At 49.3% G+C, this 20,250-nt stretch overlaps 5 protein-coding genes across 5 annotated transcripts; 4 read left to right on the top strand and 1 right to left on the bottom strand.

The window, feature by feature from the left end:
* Positions 1–212: 212 nt before the first annotated feature.
* Positions 213–1,597, top strand: N7519_002327 (uncharacterized protein; the record flags this gene model as incomplete). The annotated part of the gene is made up of 2 exons (XM_057289105.1): positions 213–983; positions 1,046–1,597. The coding sequence occupies 2 exons, from the start codon at positions 213–215 to the stop codon at positions 1,595–1,597; spliced, it is 1,323 nt and encodes a 440-aa protein (XP_057150307.1).
* A 5,096-nt stretch (positions 1,598–6,693) lies between these two features.
* N7519_002328 (60S ribosomal eL34 domain-containing protein) lies at positions 6,694–7,731 on the bottom strand. Its single transcript, XM_057289106.1, has 3 exons — positions 7,631–7,731; positions 7,306–7,528; positions 6,694–7,093 (listed from the first exon to the last, which is right to left on the bottom strand). The coding sequence occupies exons 1-3, from the start codon at positions 7,652–7,654 to the stop codon at positions 6,906–6,908; spliced, it is 435 nt and encodes a 144-aa protein (XP_057150308.1). The 5' UTR covers positions 7,655–7,731; the 3' UTR covers positions 6,694–6,905.
* Positions 7,732–8,065: 334 nt separating this feature from the next.
* prp8 (U4/U6-U5 snRNP complex subunit PRP8) lies at positions 8,066–15,603 on the top strand (the record flags this gene model as incomplete). Its single annotated transcript, XM_057289107.1, has 2 exons — positions 8,066–8,564; positions 8,585–15,603. 2 exons carry the CDS (start codon positions 8,066–8,068, stop codon positions 15,601–15,603), a joined length of 7,518 nt encoding a protein of 2,505 aa, XP_057150309.1.
* A 1,812-nt stretch (positions 15,604–17,415) lies between these two features.
* On the top strand, positions 17,416–18,338 carry N7519_002330 (SANT/Myb-like DNA-binding domain-containing protein; the record flags this gene model as incomplete). The annotated part of the gene is made up of 2 exons (XM_057289108.1): positions 17,416–18,162; positions 18,213–18,338. The coding sequence occupies 2 exons, from the start codon at positions 17,416–17,418 to the stop codon at positions 18,336–18,338; spliced, it is 873 nt and encodes a 290-aa protein (XP_057150310.1).
* A 358-nt stretch (positions 18,339–18,696) lies between these two features.
* cox5b (cytochrome c oxidase subunit IV) lies at positions 18,697–19,962 on the top strand (the record flags this gene model as incomplete). Its single annotated transcript, XM_057289109.1, has 6 exons — positions 18,697–18,793; positions 18,940–18,993; positions 19,240–19,398; positions 19,537–19,637; positions 19,709–19,799; positions 19,874–19,962. The coding sequence occupies 6 exons, from the start codon at positions 18,697–18,699 to the stop codon at positions 19,960–19,962; spliced, it is 591 nt and encodes a 196-aa protein (XP_057150311.1).
* Between the last annotated feature and the right edge of the window lie 288 nt (positions 19,963–20,250).

The following is a 20,250-nucleotide window of genomic DNA, read 5'->3' on the forward strand; positions in this document are numbered from 1 at the left end:
ATCGCTCCAAATCCTCTAAGGTTGAACACACCCTTTGAGGCACTCTCATCTATTCTCTTCCCCTTCTTATTCTTATTCTTATTTTAATTCCCTCATCTCTCTCTCTCTCTTCCTTCTCTTCATCTTCCAAGGTTTACGTTTGCCTTCTCTTATCCTTCTTGCTTCTCTTCTATTTCCCTATCTATCATCGAAGTCACCTGCCTTACCCAAACATGGATTTCTCATTCCATTCACAGCACTTCGACAGAATGCAAATTTCAGACCAGGATTCCAGACTTGGTCCCCTGTCACAGCCAGAAGCGCCACCTCAATTCAGTGTACCTGACTGGGCAAGATGGAGATCCCAGCTAGCTCCCATGCCTAACTATTATCAGAGTATGAGCATTCCTCGTCTCTCTGATAACGAGTACAGCTTGGATCCGTTGTCTCAGGATCTCGTTGGGGATCCAAACGGATATCTTGATTCCTACCGCTCACCTGTCACCCCCACCATGGCTGGCACACCCTTGGAGATATTGGCTCCTCAGGCTGGGGAGAGCCACCCAGCTTGGTCACTTTTTCAACCTCCGCATATCTTCAAAGACCAGCAATACAACTATCCTCAGTCAGATCATCTTCAGCCCGCTCCAGACTGCCCGCCGTCGCCACTTTCTGAAGTCTCGTCCTACCACTCCCCGCAGTCGCTCGCTGCTTCGAGTCCGGCAATGACGATTCAGACAGCAGACCGTCTCTCTCCGCGTTCAGGCACTGGCGACAATAGAGAGGAGCGCCCCGGTCACCCTCCCTATTCTGTCCTGATCTACCAGGCCTTGAAGGAAGCCCCGGGAAACAAGCTTCAACTCCAAAGCATTTACTCCTGGTTTGAAGCGAACACAGACAAGGCAAGAGACCCGAACACAAAGGGCTGGCAGAACAGTATTCGCCATAATCTCTCGATGAACGCGGTAACTCTCACTTTTCGTAACCCATTCTTTCAGTTCACCGTCGCCATATGTTTGATTCGACGTCTGCTATATTTGGTACCAATACTAACCTTTAACTCTAGGGATTCGAAGCAGTGAAGGAAGAAGTTGGACCAGGCAAAAAAGCAGTGAACTTCTGGAGGCTGACACCGGAAGCCATCCACAGCGGAGGCATCCAATCGACTACCCGCTACCGCAAGCTCCAGCTCCAAAAGAAAGGAGTGAACTTCGGCCATCGTGGCCCCACACGTCAGCCATCGGAGTCCAAGGGGGTCCATGCCACGAAGGTTGTCAAATCACGCAGCACGGACAGTCCCCATAGCGAGCGCGCCGAAGCATATCATCACCATCACCAGCATATGATCAGCACGAACCCTAGCCTGGGACATGAATACGGTCCCACGAGCCTTCCAGCGATGCAAAGCTACATGCAGCGCCCCACGGGCCCTGTTGTCGGATGCACCCCCATGATACCAGGCAACACGCTCTTCGTTGATAGCGCGGAAACAGGACAGGCATTCGACGTGGGCCATAACCATGATTGGTATGTTCCAGAGTCGGGCTCCAACAGGGTCCAGGACCCACTCGAAGGTCCCGGTCGATCATCAGCATGGGATTCGAAAAAAGGAATCTAAGCCACCGAAAAAGAATGGGAGGGGGAGGTGTGGTGAAGGGGATGGAGCATGATTCAGTGATGAAAAAGCCCGGAGAACCCGACGTGCATGCTCATGCTGCTTTTTTCTCGGGTTTGGTTTTTCACACGCCTTTTTTTTTCCTTGCGATTTTTCAGGTCATTGGTGGAGGCCACGTTGGCCATTGGACACACTAGAGGCATGGCGTTATTTGAAGTCCCATTTATTTGCTATTTTGAATTCAGAATGTATTGGGCGTTCCATGGAGCCTCGTGGCAAAGGAGATCTATCTACCTTTTTTTTCTTTCCCGCTTGTTCGCATTATCTACTTTGCTTTTTTTTTTCAATATTTTCTTCTACCTTTTTTCAGTTATTCTGGCATAAGCAACATATTTTCTTTTCAAATGTACCATAAGTTAGTTAGTGTGAGCTTTGTCCTCGGCGTCTAATCGAGATCTATCACAAAGCCGGAGATAGCGTCAACCATGGTTCTCTGTGCACATCATCTTAACTTAAACCTTAGAATAGGCTTGGTCTTATGGAGTATAGTATAGGCATGTATCTTGGCCTTCTCTCAAGTCCCACATATATTTGGTTCGTTACAAATGTACATCGTAATTTTGGGCATGAACAATGCCAAGAAATGGAAATATTCACACCTCAGCTACTCCGTACTGAGCCCCTGGGTTTCTGTATCGGATAAACAATGACTCCTGCTAATGCATGGGCATTGTTCTCGTGGCATGGACCACCTGCTGTGCTGCTGACAATGCTTCATATGCTTGTACAGCGGTGTCTCAAGTGACAGGAATAGCCTCCAACCATAGGAAAAGGAAAACTTGTCGACCACCAGCATGCTTTCTCTTTCTCTTTGTTAGTCTTCTTTAGTCTCTCTTGACACCCGGGTCCTGTCCTTAACTAGCTACGCTGAGCAACCCCACCAACACCCCGCTATATTACTCTCCTAACTGATGCAGTAGGCCAGGGTGCTGGGGGTGACGCGGACATCCTTGGCGGCATCGGCAGTATCGGCAGCTGCACGTTGCCTTTCCCATGATTATCTTTGCCTCCCTGTCATTCTCCACTTCCCCTTTTGTCGGTGTCCCAGGAAGTCGGGATTTGATACGTTGTTTTCAGCTAAGAGATCGTGGGGAGGGCACAGACCTTATTTTTACTTTTTTACTAGGGTATATTCCCAAGTATATCAACACTGGGGAGATTATAGACGAGATATAGGAGCTCAATTGTAGATATGCTATATGTTATAATTAGGGCATAATAACATACTACCTTGCATTATCGATTCCCTTCTCTAAGTCACGCATTGTCTCTCACGAGGACGCTTCTCTATGTAGTAATTAGGTTTCGTAGTGCAGTGTTGTGGCTATGACAGGCTCGTGTAATTGGGAGATCGGCAATGACACCAGTTAAAGGAGAGACATTCGCAACGTGGTCCATGCTTCCTGGAATCTTTTATGGATTATCGCTGTTTTTGCAGATGTGCAGGTGGTATACCATTCCCCATGTATGGATTATACAGGAAAGATACCACTAGGGTATTGGCAACTTGCATCCGTGGAGCGTGCATAGTAAATTTTGTGCTGTAAAAGGAGACACTCGCATTAGTCAGTACTATATACTTGTGCGCCGTAATACAGGCAGCTGCAATGCCGTTCACAACGCGGCTGAATATGCCAGTATCTAAGGTTGAGTTCCGAAGCTCCCTTACGGGCCGTGCCGACAGTCACTTACTCCAAGGTTTATATTGTTATATGCTGGGTAAGACGCTCAAATTCTTTTCAAATTGAAGGTTGAATTCAAGGGGACTACGGAGTACTCTAGAGCGAGTTTTGATATTATCATTAAATCTAACCTTACCTGCTTCCAGGGTACAGACTGTTATACGGGGGTTACATACAGCTGCCGACTTAGTGTGTACACTAATGTCCTAAATATCCCTTTTCTTTTCCCTTTTTTTAATGTCCGCTTGGACCCTTCCCTAAGCCAAACAGGGTATGAGACCCTCTCGTGACAGTCTGCAGCTCAATTAGTGACCCAAACCTTGAGTGGCTGTTCGTTATTAGCTACACATTGAAGGTGGACATGGCCGTCCAACCGACGGATGTACGTCCTGGACTGTTGCCAATCGTATAGTGGCATCGCTAGCTTTCTTTGTTAAGGGAACTGAGCTCTTACGGTGAGCCTTATTAGACTAGCGATGAGCCCAATCAGCCAGTAGGAGGAGCCGCGCCTCATGCGATGATGACAATGTCCCTCGGAAGCTGTATCCCCATCCCACATTCAATATACTCTATACCTTGGTCTCCTTTTTCATTCCTTGTTTTGTTTTGCTTTAATTTCCTTTTTGATGTCTATACCCATATGTCACGTGTATTCCCGTAATGCATGTCCAAAACAGATCTTCATACTGATCTTTGTGGAGAGGTCTCCATGCAGGGTAAAGGCAGCCAGTATCAATGGTCTCGATTCTAAGTCCGAGCACCGTCAGGCACAGCCCCACCGTTCGATTCGGACCCGAGAAGATCACGTTATATGTGTCGAATATCAAGCCCAACCCGGGTTCCTCCTTCAATTCTGATCTATCGACTAGACTATCCGGGAAAGGCAAACGGGAACGGGAGAAAGGGGGGTACATACTCCGTAGATCTCTTTAATTTTTGACCTGCATGGTATCAATAGGTGCGGGTACGTAAATGGCACTTGATATGTGTGTACTTAATAGCCGATAGGTTGCCCAGCCTGCTGGAATCCGGGATATGTCTGCAAATCCCGGTATCTAGTTACCGGGGATTTTCTCTTCACGGTATAGGTTATGTTGACAGCCTCTGGGAGGGATGTTGCATTTTATATAGAGTGTAGTATTAGCAGTCATTTTACTTTGTATTTTGACTTTCCGTTCGATAGAAACCGCACGAACCTCGCCCGTTGGGCGTTTGTGGGATGGAACGGCCCGGTTCCACAGCTGTCAATTCTGCACACGCTCGAGCTCCCTTTGATAAGCACTAACACTCGGAGTGAGTAGTTTTAGGGATGCGACACAGGATAATCGCCTGACCGCCTCTTGGGCCGATCCCATTGTCTGTTGTCATCCGCATCCCCGGGTCCGGGTATCATGGAGGCGGCGAAAATTCCTCATTCTTTGCTTTTTCACAGTAAAAGTTAAAAGAAAAGACATTCGGATCCGGGCCGGTGATTCATTCTATTGGCTGGCGTTTCAACCACCGGGAATTGAACGAATCGCAGCGGCCACGTACTTTACATATGCGTTACGCACTTACTAAAACAATGGAAGTAGAGGGATCGATCTTCATTGGTACACCTTTAGCTTCTTTTGCTGTATATTGAGCTAGTGTAGACTAGATGGTGCAGAGATACTAGATCTCCTTTAGGGAGGAGATTATATTGTTCATCACATGTTATATGTTGACTGATAGCAATTACAAGATCATCCGAGCATCATGCTCTAAGTTATATTTACTTTTGTTTGAACCTTAAAGCAGTACATTTACTTAGAATGATAGACATGGCCATAGGTTAGTAAGAAATCTAGTGTATCTTCAACCAATCTCATCTGCAGCCTCGAGGAGGTCAAGGCACAAGGACGTGCAGGATGAAGCTCCTGCCCAAAAGAGCAGTTCAAGATATCGGCACTCAAGAATATATGCAACTATGCCGCTATACGGAGTATATGTACATACGTACATAGTTTATAATCTTTTTCTTCAACTGATTTCCGATAGTATAGTGCAACAAACACGATTCTTTTTATTGCAATTCCCGTGCCCCATAGATATATCCATGTATTTTAGGTACAAATAACATGTTACGTATGGTTTGAGGTGATTCTTTTGCAGACACCACTTTTGGGAAATATATCCTCAAACTAGATGAGGTATTCCACAGTAAAGGGTCCGAGAGCCTTGCCAACAAGCGGTGTTATTTAACTCTGAAGCTAACGCATGACTGGCCGGGGTTTCAATCCGCCGTCTGCTGAAGTGGACAAATCTGCGGACAAAAAGACCCCCCAGAATAACATTAACACAAAATTCTACGGTCTGTAACTAGCAATAGTCCATAGTAAGGGGATATATGTACCCCTTTCAGCTACGCTTCCGAGGTCACGAGGTGCAGTTGCTTTAACGAAGATGACCACTACTTGGTCGATCTCGACCTAGTCAGGACAAGCATTGGGTTTATAGCTTGCACTGTACAGTTGCTTATGGCATAGATAATGTCATCTGCCTACTTACGTTGATTTGTAGATCGCTATAATGGAAGTGATGAGCTCATTCGCGTCCGGTGAAGGGTGAAATTTCGGTTTCGCACTTGGTAGCTTGGGAATAATGTCTTAGGTGCTAGTTGCGAGAACTACATACTGAGACTCCGTGATTTCCCGTCCTTAGTACTCTGCCCCTAGCAGGATCTTCTATTGCCTTAAAGCTTGGCGATGAGCTTCGGTATAGTGAATACCGAAGCTCTAATCTACGTAGTCACAATACATACATATACCTACCTACATTGATGCAATAAGAGCCGTGATAGCCCGAACTACCAGGCACCATACAGACCCGCAGCTAGTTACATAGTATCTTGTTCTATTGCAGGAAAATGGCCACCTAGGGTTACTATACTGCGTGTTGTGAGTTGGCCTGGCTTGGCTTAATCACATCCATAAAAGCAACCTTGGAAGGCCTAGATCAATTGACCAGACCATGTGGGGTCGTAATCCCGCGTAGAATGTACATATGAAGGCTACTAGCGCAGCTTTAACTGAGATCAACACCTAAGTATTTCAGCCCCGGAGACTAGGCGAACTACACTCGGCTACGGTTGCCAACACAGAACGTCATTGTTCTAGCGAGCGACGACTACGTTTTGTCCGAGCCTGGGCGTTTAAATCAGGTGCAGACCAAGACGAGATGTTGCTGGGCTGGTCTGAAAGATATTGCCCGACTCCATCATAGACTTACCCAAATGCGTCATCTCGGCTAGATATCGAGTGCCACGATTGCTGGCGGGAACAGACACGATATGTACGAGGCTTCCATCCGAGAAGCAGATTCAAAGACACCACGGAGATAATTTCAGACAACTTGATTGGACATGTCAGGGAATCTCTCATGAAGGTAAATGAAATTGATTCATTTGCTTAGCCACGAGCCTTGTTTTTTTTTGGACTCGCGTGCTAGCTGTTCCTGTTCATCTTTAATGTTTTAAGAGAACCATTCCCAGCCGTTTTCCCCATAACGTTCGCTCCACCGTAAAAGGACAACACCGACAAAAAGCACGCTTAGCGCTTGGCGGCCTTCTGCTGGGACTCCTTGAGGACCTTCTTGACGATCTTCTGCTCCTCAATCAGGAAGGCACGGACAATGCGGTCCTTGACGCAGCCAGCGCAGCGAGAGCCACCGTAGGCACGGCTGACATTCTTCTTGGGGCGCGAGATCTGAGAGTACTCGCGGGGCGGAGGGCAGGGATCTGGTTTAAAAAAAAATCGTTAGTCGATCCGGCTCCCAAAATTCAACGAGACGGTCGTATGGAGATTGTAGCGTTTCGGTTGACCATTTGTTCGCACATCCGTCCACCCAGACAGAGTTTTTTTCGAGTCGTTCGGTTGGCCCACACGCAATCGCACACATCCCACACAACCGTTCAAAAATGCATCAGGGACGCCGAGGGACTACTCACACCGGGGAGCTTGATGCCGCAGTCACCGCACTTGGGAGCAGTTCCCTTCTTCTTCAGGTGAAGGTAACGGAGCTCACCGCCGGGGGTCTTGACGATGCGAACCTTGTTGGACCGCGTGTTGTACCTATTGAAAGCAAGAAAATCCGTCAATAACTCCTTCGAAAAGGTGATGGCCACCCCGCTACTCGAATCATCGTATAGATCATGGTCGTTCGAGGGAATAGTCTTTGTGAGGGAATTTTGAAACGTACGGGTTCCGGCGGCGCTGAAAATCGAAAAAGAGTCAGATCAATAATTTTCCGGCCAGGATTTTCTCGTAGAACTCACGTATTGCAGTCTGTTGTTGGTCATCTTGACTGTACTTGAACTGGTCAAGGGCGGCAGTTGTCGGAGTTGTCGTGAAGCAAAGTGAAATATGTCGAGATGGGTTTGTGTGGGTTTCTGCTTCAGCCGACGCTAGCGCAGATTTGGCGAGGTTGCGCTAGTCCCAATGCGGAATAGTGCCAGTCGGAGCCGCCACTTCTCAAAGTTCGACGGGGACAGGAGCAGAGATAGTCACATCGCGTAGGGGATCGTGGATCTCTATCTTTGTCGCGTTTGCATCTCAATCTTCCATCTTCCCATCATCCAGCTATTTCCTTTTAGTTGTATTTCTTTTTTACTAGCTGCAGGTCTTGCTACACATGACCTCCAACCTGGCTTGACGCGACTTGGAGCCAACACAACCTCTACGAGGGAGGGTTCCATCCATCAATCACCATCATGGCATCTTTGCCTCCTCCCCCTCCTCCACCTCCAGGATGGGGTGCAGCTCCTCCTTCCATGCCACTGGCGCCGCCGCCCCCGGGCTACCAGCCGCCGGCCGACCCAAATGTCGCAAAATTTGCGCAGAAGAAAAATGAATGGCTGCGCACGCAACGCAATCGGTTCGGGGAGAAGCGCAAAGCAGGATTTGTCGAAACACAAAAGGCTGATATGCCACCAGAGCATCTGCGAAAGATTGTCCGAGATATTGGCGATGTTTCGCAGAAGAAGTTCACCAACGAGAAGCGGAGCTACCTCGGTGCGCTCAAGTTCATGCCACATGCCGTCCTCAAGCTATTGGAAAACATGCCCATGCCTTGGGAGTCAGCAAGAGAAGTTAAGGTGCTTTATCACGTCAACGGTTGTCTCACTCTAGTCAATGAGACACCGCGTGTCATCGAGCCTGTCTTCCACGCCCAATGGGCAACGATGTGGATGTGCATGCGTCGGGAGAAAAGTGACCGCAGACACTTCAAGCGGATGCGTTTCCCCCATTTGACGACGAAGAACCACCTCTTTCGTGGTCCGAAAACATTGAAGATGTTGAACCGTTGGAGCCCATTCAGATGGAACTGGATGACGTCGAAGATGCGGCAGTTTATGACTGGTTCTACGATCACCGTCCCCTTCTTGATACCCCCCACGTGAATGGTCCGAGCTACAAGAAGTGGAATTTGTCTCTTCCCCAGATGGCGACTCTCCATCGGCTCAGTCACCAGATTCTGAGTGATGTTGTCGACCAAAACTACTACCACATGTTCGACTTGAACAGCTTCTTCACAGCCAAGGCCCTTAACGTCGCCATTCCTGGTGGACCCCGTTTCGAGCCTTTGTACAAAGATATCGATCCTAATGACGAAGATTTCAGCGAGTTCAACGCCATTGACCGCATTATCTTCCGTGCCCCGATTCGAACTGAGTACCGGGTCACCTTCCCTTTCCTCTACAATACCCTGCCTCGAAGTGTCAAGGTCGCTTGGTACTCCCATCCCCAGGTTGTCTACGTTCGCACCGAGGATCCTAACCTGCCGGCTTTCTATTTCGACCCCGTCATCAACCCGATCTCCTCCCGCTCCGTCGCACCTAAAAATATCACCGTCAGCCATGAAGACAAAATCTTCGGGCCTGGCAATAATGAAGACGACGAGTTTGAGCTTCCGGGTGACGTTGAGCCCTTCTTTGACGACGAAGAACTTTACACACCCGACACCGCGTCCGCCATCGCCCTGTGGTGGGCCCCTCACCCATTCGATAAGAGATCTGGCAAGATGGTTCGTGCACAGGATGTGCCGTTGGTCAAGCAATGGTACTTGGAGCACTGTCCACAGGGCCAACCTGTCAAAGTCCGAGTCTCGTACCAGAAGATGCTCAAGACCTACGTTCTCAACGAATTGCACAAAGGCACACCCAAGGCTCACAGCAAGCAGAACCTCTTGAAGACCCTCAAAACGACTAAGTTCTTCCAGCAAACAACGATCGACTGGGTTGAGGCCGGGTTGCAAGTTTGTCGCCAGGGTTTCAACATGCTGAATCTGCTGATTCACCGCAAGAATTTGACTTATCTCCATCTTGATTACAACTTCAACTTGAAGCCTGTGAAGACATTGACCACCAAGGAGCGTAAGAAGTCTCGCTTCGGAAATGCTTTCCACTTGATGCGTGAAATTCTCCGGTTGACCAAGCTCATCGTCGATGCCCAAGTCCAATATCGTCTGGGTAACATCGATGCTTTCCAACTTGCCGATGGTATTCTTTATGCCTTCAACCACGTGGGCCAGCTTACCGGTATGTATCGGTACAAGTATAAGCTTATGCACCAGATCCGTTCCTGCAAGGATCTAAAACACTTGATTTACTACCGATTCAACTCCGGTCCCGTTGGTAAGGGCCCCGGATGTGGTTTCTGGGCGCCCGCTTGGCGAGTTTGGCTTTTCTTCATGCGTGGTATTATCCCGCTCCTTGAGCGCTGGCTCGGAAACCTGCTTTCCCGTCAGTTTGAGGGTCGTCACAGCAAGGGTGTTGCCAAAACGGTCACCAAGCAGCGTGTGGAGTCTCATTTCGATCTTGAATTGCGTGCCTCCGTCATGGCCGATCTTATGGACATGATGCCCGAGGGTATTAAGCAAAACAAGGTCAACGTGGTTCTGCAGCATCTATCAGAGGCTTGGAGATGTTGGAAGAGTAACATCCCATGGAAGGTTCCCGGCCTACCCGCACCGATTGAGAACATCATTCTTCGCTATGTTAAAAGCAAGGCCGACTGGTGGATCTCTGTCGCTCATTACAACCGAGAGAGAATTCGCCGTGGTGCCACAGTTGACAAGACTGTCGCAAAGAAGAACCTTGGCCGACTCACCCGTCTCTGGCTCAAGTCAGAGCAAGAGCGTCAACACAACTATCTGAAGGACGGCCCTTACGTTTCCTCTGAAGAGGCAGTTGCAATTTACACCACCATGGTTCACTGGTTGGAGTCTCGAAAGTTCTCCCCGATTCCCTTCCCCAGTGTTTCCTACAAACACGACACTAAAATCCTGATCCTTGCACTCGAGCGGCTGCGCGAATCTTACTCTGTGAAGGGCAGACTGAACCAAACCCAGCGAGAGGAATTGGCTCTTATTGAACAGGCCTACGATTCTCCCGGTACAACCTTGGCGAGAATCAAGCGATTCCTCCTGACACAGAGAGCGTTCAAGGAGGTTAAGATTGACATGAACGACAACTACAACAACATCAATCCTGTCTATGACATTGAGCCCATCGAAAAGATCACCGACGCTTATTTGGACCAGTACCTTTGGTACCAAGCAGAGCAGCGCCATCTCTTCCCCGCTTGGATCAAGCCCTCCGACTCTGAGGTTCCTCCTCTACTTACATACAAGTGGACACAGGGTATCAACAACCTGTCCAATGTCTGGGAGACTGCGGAAGGCGAGACGAACGTGATGATCGAGACTGAGCTGTCCAAGGTCTATGAGAAGATTGATATCACTCTGCTGAATCGCTTGCTCCGTTTGATCATGGACCACAACCTGGCTGACTACATCACCTCGAAGAACAATGTTCAGCTCAGCTACAAGGACATGAACCACACCAACAGCTACGGCCTGATTCGCGGTCTGCAATTCTCGGGCTTCGTGTTCCAGTACTACGGCTTGATGATCGATTTGTTGCTTCTTGGTTTGCAGAGAGCCAGTGAAATGGCCGGTCCTCCCGGAAGTCCCAACGATTTCTTGCAGTTCAGAGATCGTGCTACTGAGACAAGACACCCCATCCGTCTGTACACCCGTTACGTTGACAAGATCTGGGTCTTCTTCCGATTCCAGGCCGATGACTCCCGCGACCTGATCCAGCGGTTCTTGACCGAGAATCCTGACCCTAACTTCGAGAACGTCATTGGTTACAAGAATAAGAAGTGCTGGCCTCGTGATTGTCGTATGCGCTTGATGCGTCACGATGTCAACCTTGGTCGTGCTGTTTTCTGGGACATGAAGAACCGCCTTCCAAGATCCATCACCACCATTGAATGGGATGATACATTCGCCAGCGTGTACAGTAAGGACAACCCCAATTTGCTGTTCTCGATGAATGGATTTGAAGTCCGGATTCTCCCCAAGATGCGGAATTTGAACGAGGAGTTCTCGGTCAAAGACAGTGTCTGGTCTCTGGTAGACAACTCCACCAAGGAACGTACGGCACATGCCTTCCTCCAGGTCACTGAAGAGGATGTTCAAAAGTTCAATAACCGTATCCGACAAATCCTTATGTCCTCTGGTTCGACCACATTTACCAAGATCGCCAACAAGTGGAATACTGCTCTAATTGCTCTTTTCACTTACTACCGTGAGGCTGCTGTGTCGACTGTCAACCTTCTCGATACCATCGTGAAGTGTGAAACAAAGATCCAGACTCGAGTCAAGATTGGTCTGAACTCTAAGATGCCGTCTCGTTTCCCTCCGGCGGTCTTCTACACACCCAAGGAGCTTGGAGGTCTTGGTATGATCTCGGGATCTCACATCCTCATCCCCACCAGTGATAAGCGCTGGTCCAAGCAGACCGACACTGGTATCACCCACTTCCGAGCGGGTATGTCTCATGACGAGGAAACATTGATTCCGAATATCTTCCGATACATCATTCCCTGGGAAGCCGAGTTCATTGACTCTCAGCGTGTTTGGATGGAATACTCGCAGAAGCGTATGGAAGCCCAGCAGCAGAACCGCCGCTTGACGTTGGAGGATCTTGAGGACAGCTGGGATCGTGGTCTTCCCCGTATTAACACGCTCTTCCAGAAGGATCGGAGCACCCTCAGCTTTGACAAGGGATTCCGACTCCGCGCTGAGTTCAAGCAATACCAGCTGATGAAGAGTAATCCGTTCTGGTGGACTAGCCAGCGACACGACGGTAAGCTCTGGAACCTCAATGCTTACCGCACTGATGTTATCCAAGCATTGGGTGGTGTTGAAACAATTCTCGAGCACACTTTGTTCAAGGCAACAGCTTTCCCATCCTGGGAAGGTCTGTTCTGGGAGAAAGCGTGTCTCGCCAAGGGAACCCGTCTCTTGCGATGCGATGGAACCGAGATCAATGTCGAGGACGTGCGCGAAGGTGACCTTCTTCTGGGTCCCGATGGGGAGTCTCGCCGTGCATTCAACATAGTGAATGGCATGGACCGCCTGTATCGCATCAAGATCGGCGGTGAGAAAGAAGATCTTGTGGTGACGCCGAACCATATTCTGGTGCTTTATAGAGAGGATGGTTCCAAGAATGTGGAGAAGCAAACGGTGGAGATCACTGCTGCCGAATTTGCTACACTTTCTACCGAGGAAAGAAGCCTCTATAGTGCCTTTACATCTCCTAGGGCTGAGAAGGGCGCCGATGATTCGGCTCAAACGCACAGTTTCAAGATCGAGCAAATTAGCCTCGAATCTGAGAAGACAGAGTGGGCTGGTTTCCGAGTCGACAAAGATCAGCTTTACCTGCGTCATGACTACCTTGTCCTGCACAACAGTGGTTTCGAAGAGAGTATGAAGTTCAAGAAGCTTACCAACGCTCAGCGATCCGGTTTGAACCAGATTCCCAACCGTCGGTTCACTCTCTGGTGGTCGCCGACCATCAACCGCGCCAACGTCTACGTTGGTTTCCAGGTACAACTCGATTTGACCGGTATCTTCTTGCACGGCAAGATTCCCACCCTGAAGATTTCGTTGATTCAGATTTTCCGTGCCCATCTGTGGCAGAAGATCCACGAATCGGTCGTCATGGACTTGTGTCAAGTCCTGGACCAGGAATTGGAGCAGCTTGGCATCGAGGCCGTTCAGAAGGAGACTATTCACCCACGTAAGTCTTACAAGATGAACAGCTCTTGTGCGGATATCCTGCTCTTCGCGACGAACAAATGGAATGTCACCCGACCTTCCCTCGTGTTCGATACCAAGGACGTCTACGAGCCGACCACAACAAACAAGTTCTGGATCGACGTGCAGCTTAGATATGGTGACTACGATTCTCACGACATTGAACGGTACGTTCGTGCTAAGTACCTCGACTACACCACGGACAGCATGAGTATCTATCCTTCCGCCACTGGATTGATGATTGGCGTTGATCTTGCATACAACCTCTTCTCGGCTTACGGACAGTACTTCCCAGGCCTCAAGACTCTGGTTCAGCAGGCTATGGCTAAGATCATGAAAGCTAACCCAGCTTTGTATGTCTTGCGTGAGCGTATCCGCAAGGGTCTCCAGCTCTATGCCTCGGAGAGCAGCCAGGAGTTCCTCAATTCTCAGAACTACTCCGAGCTCTTCAGCCCACAGATCCAGCTCTTCATCGATGACACTAACGTCTACCGCGTCACGATCCACAAGACCTTTGAGGGTAACTTGACTACGAAGCCCATTAACGGTGCAATCTTTATCTTCAACCCTCGGACTGGACAACTGTTCCTGAAGATCATCCACACCAGTGTCTGGGCAGGCCAAAAGCGTCTGGGTCAGTTGGCCAAGTGGAAGACAGCCGAAGAAGTTGCAGCTCTCATTCGGTCTCTCCCTGTGGAAGAGCAACCGAAGCAGCTTATTGTCACCCGTAAGGGTCTTCTTGACCCTCTCGAGGTCCACCTACTCGATTTCCCTAACATCTCCATTCGTGCCTCTGAGCTCCAGCTGCCCTTCCAGGCCGCCATGAAGGTCGAGAAGCTGGCCGATATGATTCTCCGTGCAACCGAGCCTCAGATGGTACTTTTCAACTTGTATGACGAGTGGCTCAAGTCTATTTCCCCGTACACTGCCTTCTCTCGCCTCATTCTCATCCTTCGGGCTCTTCACGTCAATATCGATAAAGCCAAGATCATTCTTCGGCCCGACAAGACCGTTATCACCCAAGAACACCACATCTGGCCGTCCCTGTCTGATGAGGACTGGATCAAGGTCGAAGTGCAATTGCGTGATCTGATCTTGAACGACTATGGCAAGAAGAACAACGTCAACGTGCAGAGCTTGACCAGTAGCGAAGTTCGTGATATTATCCTGGGTATGGAGATTAGTGCACCTTCCCTGCAGCGACAGCAGGCGGCGGAGATCGAGAAGCAGCAAGAAGAGCAGAAACAGCTCACTGCTGTGACGACCAAGACTCAGAACGCTCGTGGTGAGGACATTGTCGTTACCACTACCTCTCAGTACGAGCAGCAATCATTTGCTTCTAAGACAGAGTGGCGTACTCGTGCGATTGCGACCTCCAACCTCCGAACGAGGGCCAACAACATCTATGTCTCCTCTGACGACATTCGGGATGAAGGCTACACCTACATCATGCCTAAGAACGTCCTCAAGCGATTCATCACCATCGCCGATCTTCGAGTGCAGGTCACGGGTTACATTTACGGTAGCTCTCCCCCAGACAATGATCAGGTCAAGGAGGTCCGCACCATTGTCATGATTCCACAAGTGGGTAACACCCGGGACGTCCAGCTGCCACACCAGTTGCCGCAGCACGACTATCTCCAAAACTTGGAGCCGCTTGGTATCATCCATACAGTGTCTGGCAATGAGCCGCCGTACATGCCTGCCGCAGATGTCACACATCACGCACGGCTCATGAACGCCCATCCTTCGTGGGATAAGAGGACCGTGACCATGACCGTCTCTTTCACTCCTGGATCCGTTTCGCTTGCCGCCTGGGGTCTCACTCCGGCGGGCTACAAGTGGGGTGCAGAGAACAAGGACACAACCTCGGATCAGCCTCAAGGCTTCTCCACCAACATGGGTGAGAAGTGTCAGCTGCTCCTCAGTGACAAGATCCGCGGCTATTTCCTTGTGCCCGAGGATAACGTCTGGAATTATAGCTTTATGGGCAGCTCATTTGGTAGCGTGGAGAAGAGACCTATCTACGTCAAGATTGACACCCCGCTTAAGTTCTACGATGACCAGCACCGTCCCCTGCACTTCCAAAACTTTGCCGAGCTCGAAGACATCTGGGTTGACCGGTCTGACAACTTTGCGTAAATATGTGCAGCTGATCAGGCGCAAAAATGTCTTTTTCTTTTTTTCTTTTCCCAGCGTTGTCTTTTTTCTCCCCCTTTTGTTTTCTTTTTCATTTGGGTTCTTGTATCACGACAACCATAATTCATGTATTGCAGCGAGAACCTAGGGAAAAAGGCCAGTGTGGATTTATTTGTACAATACGAGTTTCCTTGGAATAGATTTTCTGTTCACTTCAATATTTTTTTTTCATTTTATCGTCTAACAAGTTTTTCTCCCCTGTAAGTATACGAGGATGCGGTTGGCTTCAGAATGCACCAGTTTACATCGCCACCTTTTCCCTATGAAGATTGCCGCGATGTATGTGAAGGCTGCCTGAGCAGACGCCCAATAGAACTATAGAACATCAGCCGAAGGTCCGTGGACATTATGGAAAAGAAATATATATATCTGCGCAATTATTGAAATCAAGGTCTGCCTAAGCTCTCCACTTTTGACGCATCAGACTCTTTTGTATTGACAGATGACGGCCCGCATGCAGCTAACACACTTCGGCAGTCTTTCCGAATCACATCACATCTCTTGAAGTACATTCAATTAAATCCAACTGGAGAATAAAGGACAACATTGAATCAAGTAGAGTGTATGAGATTGTATGGGAATGTCCGCGGGTGGCTGAAAAGTCCATGTGATCCAACTTAACCCTCATCTCCTCCAATAATCTCTTTCGATTGTTAGAATGTCTCTTCTTCCAACGATAGAACTCAAGCCCCAACGCCAATATTGTTCTCAAGTGTCTGTTTCATCCCCCTGTTCTTCTTGATTTGTTCTATTGGACGTCTGAATTGACTCCCGCAGGCCTTGGCTCCGAAGAAGCCCGGTGCAATAGAATAGCTTGCCATCGCTTACTCGACTAGCCTATACTGTATCAATCAGCCGATACAGTATGTCTTCTTTTCCACGGCGCAGTTGCATGGTAGATCGGTCTGACGAATGAGCTGTTTGATTTGTTATGTGCCCGAAGCCTGACAGGCTTCATCTATGTGCCGTGTCTTTTTCTTTTGTCTTGACTCTTGACTCTTGACCACAGACTCACCCTGGTCACATATTTTGCGTTTGCTCTTTTACTCCCCCCCCCCAATTAGTAGGCGCTTTGCCAACAATACTTTTGGGGAGGGTTCTACCGCTTCGAAGGTTTATTTTTTTTTTAGACCCCTCCCTTTGATGTTGGGAGTCTGTGCGAAAGCAAAGAAAATCAGCTATCCCAGGCCGGAAAGATGGGATACAACCTGCCTATCGCGAAATAACTTGACTACGATGATACAGAGTCCTCTTGCAGTCCGGTCCACTGGTGACTGATAGAATCAGCCCGGCAACGCACGCTCCAACCTGGTCACCGGCACACTGTTGGATTTCTAGGGGCTCTCCAGATGTTGTTATAGATATGTCCGTCTCTTCTTTTTTCGTTCGCTCATGATCTAGGAAAAATCTTTGTTATCTCACCTTACTATACATTATGTATGACCGGTTCTCCTACAAGAACCGCCTACAAATTGACCCAAAGTAATCCTATCCTTTTCTGCACATCCGCTGAGGCCTTTCTCTTCTTTGTTGCAATACATATACAGGCAAGTTTCTCTTCGCATCATCCTATGCAGCAGCAGAAGCCTTTTCCTTTCTTTTTTTGTTTGCCTTCCAAGTCTAGAGAGACACGTGGGAAATAACCACGCCCTGAAGTCGGTCATCTCCAGCAGCCACTAAGCCACTTACTGGGGCTGCAGGTCCTGGTGTTGTTTATATATGTCTGAAGCACCAGCGGACCCTTACAGAGACCTCATGGTTAACTACGCTCCTCATGACAGTGGTAAAGATGCGAACCGGGAGGATATCATTCCCTACGGCGCAACGCAGTTGCCCCAAGAGAGGCCTACTGAAATTCGCTACCACTCTAATACAACCCAGCCACCCTTTGGTTCTCCATCGACGTTTATCACGAACCACTCGCCCCCACGTCAGTCAGGGTCGCATTACAACACACACGGGTATAGACTCTCCCCAATCCAGGGTAGCAGAAAACGACGACGTACCGACAACGGGCCTGAGGCCAGTGAAGACACTGAACACAACTATGGGTACCGACCTATCTTGCAAAACCTACCCATGGGTGACCCATCGGCTCCAGGAGGCGAACCGGCCGGCCTGACGTACGCTGATGTTGGCCCTTCGTCTTCTCACCAGACATCGAACCAGGACTACCTCCAGCCTGCTCTTCCACAACAGCATCACCACCATCGACTACCACCCCAAGCATTTGGTGCGTCCTCCGTGGGTGATCAATACCAGCCGCAAATCGACCGTAGCTTCATGAACCTTCCAGGCGTGCCTGCACCATACCCTAAGCCAAAGGCACCGAAGACTAGATTTGGTCACAAGGAAGATGAGATGTTGATAGCCCTGAAGGAGCATTGGAAGTTTTCCTGGAGGCAGATTGAGTGCTTCTTCCCAGGGCGAAAACAACAGACATTACAGGTCCGTTACTGTACCAAGTTGAAGGAAAGGGACGTGGTTTGGGATGCTGCTTTGGTATGTTTATCCTCACCCAAAAAACTGGGACTGTGCTAATTCTTAGGAAGGATCAAAAACTGAAAAAGGCGCTGGAGGACTATGAGAACAACAAATGGGCGCACATTTCCCGGAAGCTTGGACCTGGTATACCACCAGCGGCGTGTAAGCTGAGAGCCGAAGAGCTTGAGTGTTGATTGAGTTTCTGTTTTGCTAGTTTAGAGGGACTTGTTTATTATATTGTGATTTATAGCGCGTGTGTCTATTTTATTCCAAGGTTGTCAATATATCACCCCATGCCCTACCCAGAGAAGCCCTAGATGTTCCAAAACGGACATTCTGCCGCTCCAAGTCGTAGCTGACCAGACCGCCCTACAGAGCTCCTGCCAATGAGAATGGATGACTCATCATCAGTCGCGGTCCTATTGGATGACCTAGCCAGCCAATCACAGGAGGTCGGACCAAAGCGGCTTCAAACTCGCCCAACCTCAAACCTCCAAACTCCCTCTCCTGCCCTAAACGCCCCGCGTCAACCACCCCATCACCTCCAGGACAATGTTCCTCCAACGTACAGCCTCCGCCCTCGCCAGGCGCTCGCCTGCCCGCGCTTTCACCCTCGCCCAGCGCCCCTTCTCTTCCTCCGTCATTCGCTGTACGTAACTCCTCAAATGGCCTGATCCGACCTTCGCACAACTGCTCCAATCCCCGCGCACCCCGACCACAAGGGGTTATTTACCGTCAATTGCAATTGATATGGAGAACCTATTGCGATTACCAGCTAACGCGAAACTTTTATAGCCAACGAGAAGAAGTGGGCTCCCAAGCAGGAGGGCAAGATCCTGACTTTCGATGGTTAGTGCTTTACCCGATCCCATAGCAGTCAATTGCTTTTCTTCCAGCCTCTGCACCCCGAGAAATATTCATATAGCCACCCGCTCGAGAATCTGTGTGCAATTGGACGCTATGGAACCTCGGGTGTTGGATATGCGGATACTTTTCCCGAGTCACGGGCCACGCTTTTCTACATGAAGTGGATATCATATCCTACAAAATATCTACAAAACACAATACTGACCTATTCCTCTTGTCCGTATATAGAGATCAAGGTCGAGGACGACCTCCTTGCTCCCGGTGCCAAGCCCGGTACCATTCCCACCGATCTCGACCAGGCCACCGGTCTCGAGCGTCTGGAACTCATCGGAAAGATGCAGGGCATTGACATCTTCGACATGCGTCCCCTTGATGCCTCCCGCAAGGGTATGACTCCTTGACATCTCCCTCAACATCCCATCACAGTTCCTGATTGAATGACCGAATACTGCCGCGGAATCACATGATCATTGTTTTGGGACGAAGACCGAGACATTGGCTGACGAAATGGGTGGATTTATACAGGCACACTCCAAGATCCCATCATCGTCAACAGCGCCGGTGATGAGCAGTACGCTGGTTGCACCGGTTTCCCCGCAGACTCCCACCAGGTCAACTGGCTGACCGTATGCCGCCCCATCCAAGCCCAACCGGGCCTCATATCTCCAGCTCTAGAGACTGACTCTACATGTTTTAGGTCTCCCGTGAGCGCCCCATCGAGCGCTGCCTCGAGTGCGGCAACGTGGTCAAGATGAACTACATCGGACCCGAGGAGGACCCCCACGCCCGTATGTTACTCGCTCTCTTTTCTTTCCCCCTATATATGATAGTCTGCTGGTTGTACTGACATTCTTGTTCTCAGACGACCACGACCACGGTCACCACCACCCCCCTCACGTCGAGCCCAAGACCTTCGCCGACTACGTCAAGCCCGACTACTGGTACCGGTAAATATTTAATGCCGATTTTCGTTGGTTGTTGCTTGGAAATCCCAATACAGTGTGAACATTATGCTGCGTGTCTGTCTCTGTTCTGTCTCCGTGACTCCCTCCGTCTCTTTTGTACTATAGTGCTCTAGTAGATGAAATGAGAGTATTGGTGGGGTTCTTATTTTTGACCTTTGATGTCTGTTTGGGTTTGTAGTTATATAATATGAGATGGGATATCGCTGGTGTTTCTGTTGGTGAAACTTCTTTGACACTGGTGTTAGGAGTACTGGTATCAGATGGAAAGAGAAAA

Source organism: Penicillium mononematosum, assembly GCF_028829835.1.
Source record: "Penicillium mononematosum strain IBT 11891 chromosome Unknown utg000002l:1.0-8112719.0:1.0-8118358.0, whole genome shotgun sequence".
In the NCBI taxonomy this organism is placed as follows: Eukaryota; Fungi; Ascomycota; class Eurotiomycetes; order Eurotiales; family Aspergillaceae; genus Penicillium; species Penicillium mononematosum.

What these genes read in the sequence shown, in the direction of transcription:
- N7519_002328 (XM_057289106.1), bottom strand. Translation starts at nt 7,654, where the DNA reads ATGACCAACAACAGACTGCAATAC. An exon ending in CCAACAACAGACTGCAATAC is followed by an intron (nt 7,529 to 7,630) that starts GTGAGTTCTACG and finishes TCCCTCACAAAG; the next exon opens with ACTATTCCCTCGAACGACCA. An exon ending in CTGCGGCATCAAGCTCCCCG is followed by an intron (nt 7,094 to 7,305) that starts GTGTGAGTAGTC and finishes TTTTTAAACCAG; the next exon opens with ATCCCTGCCCTCCGCCCCGC.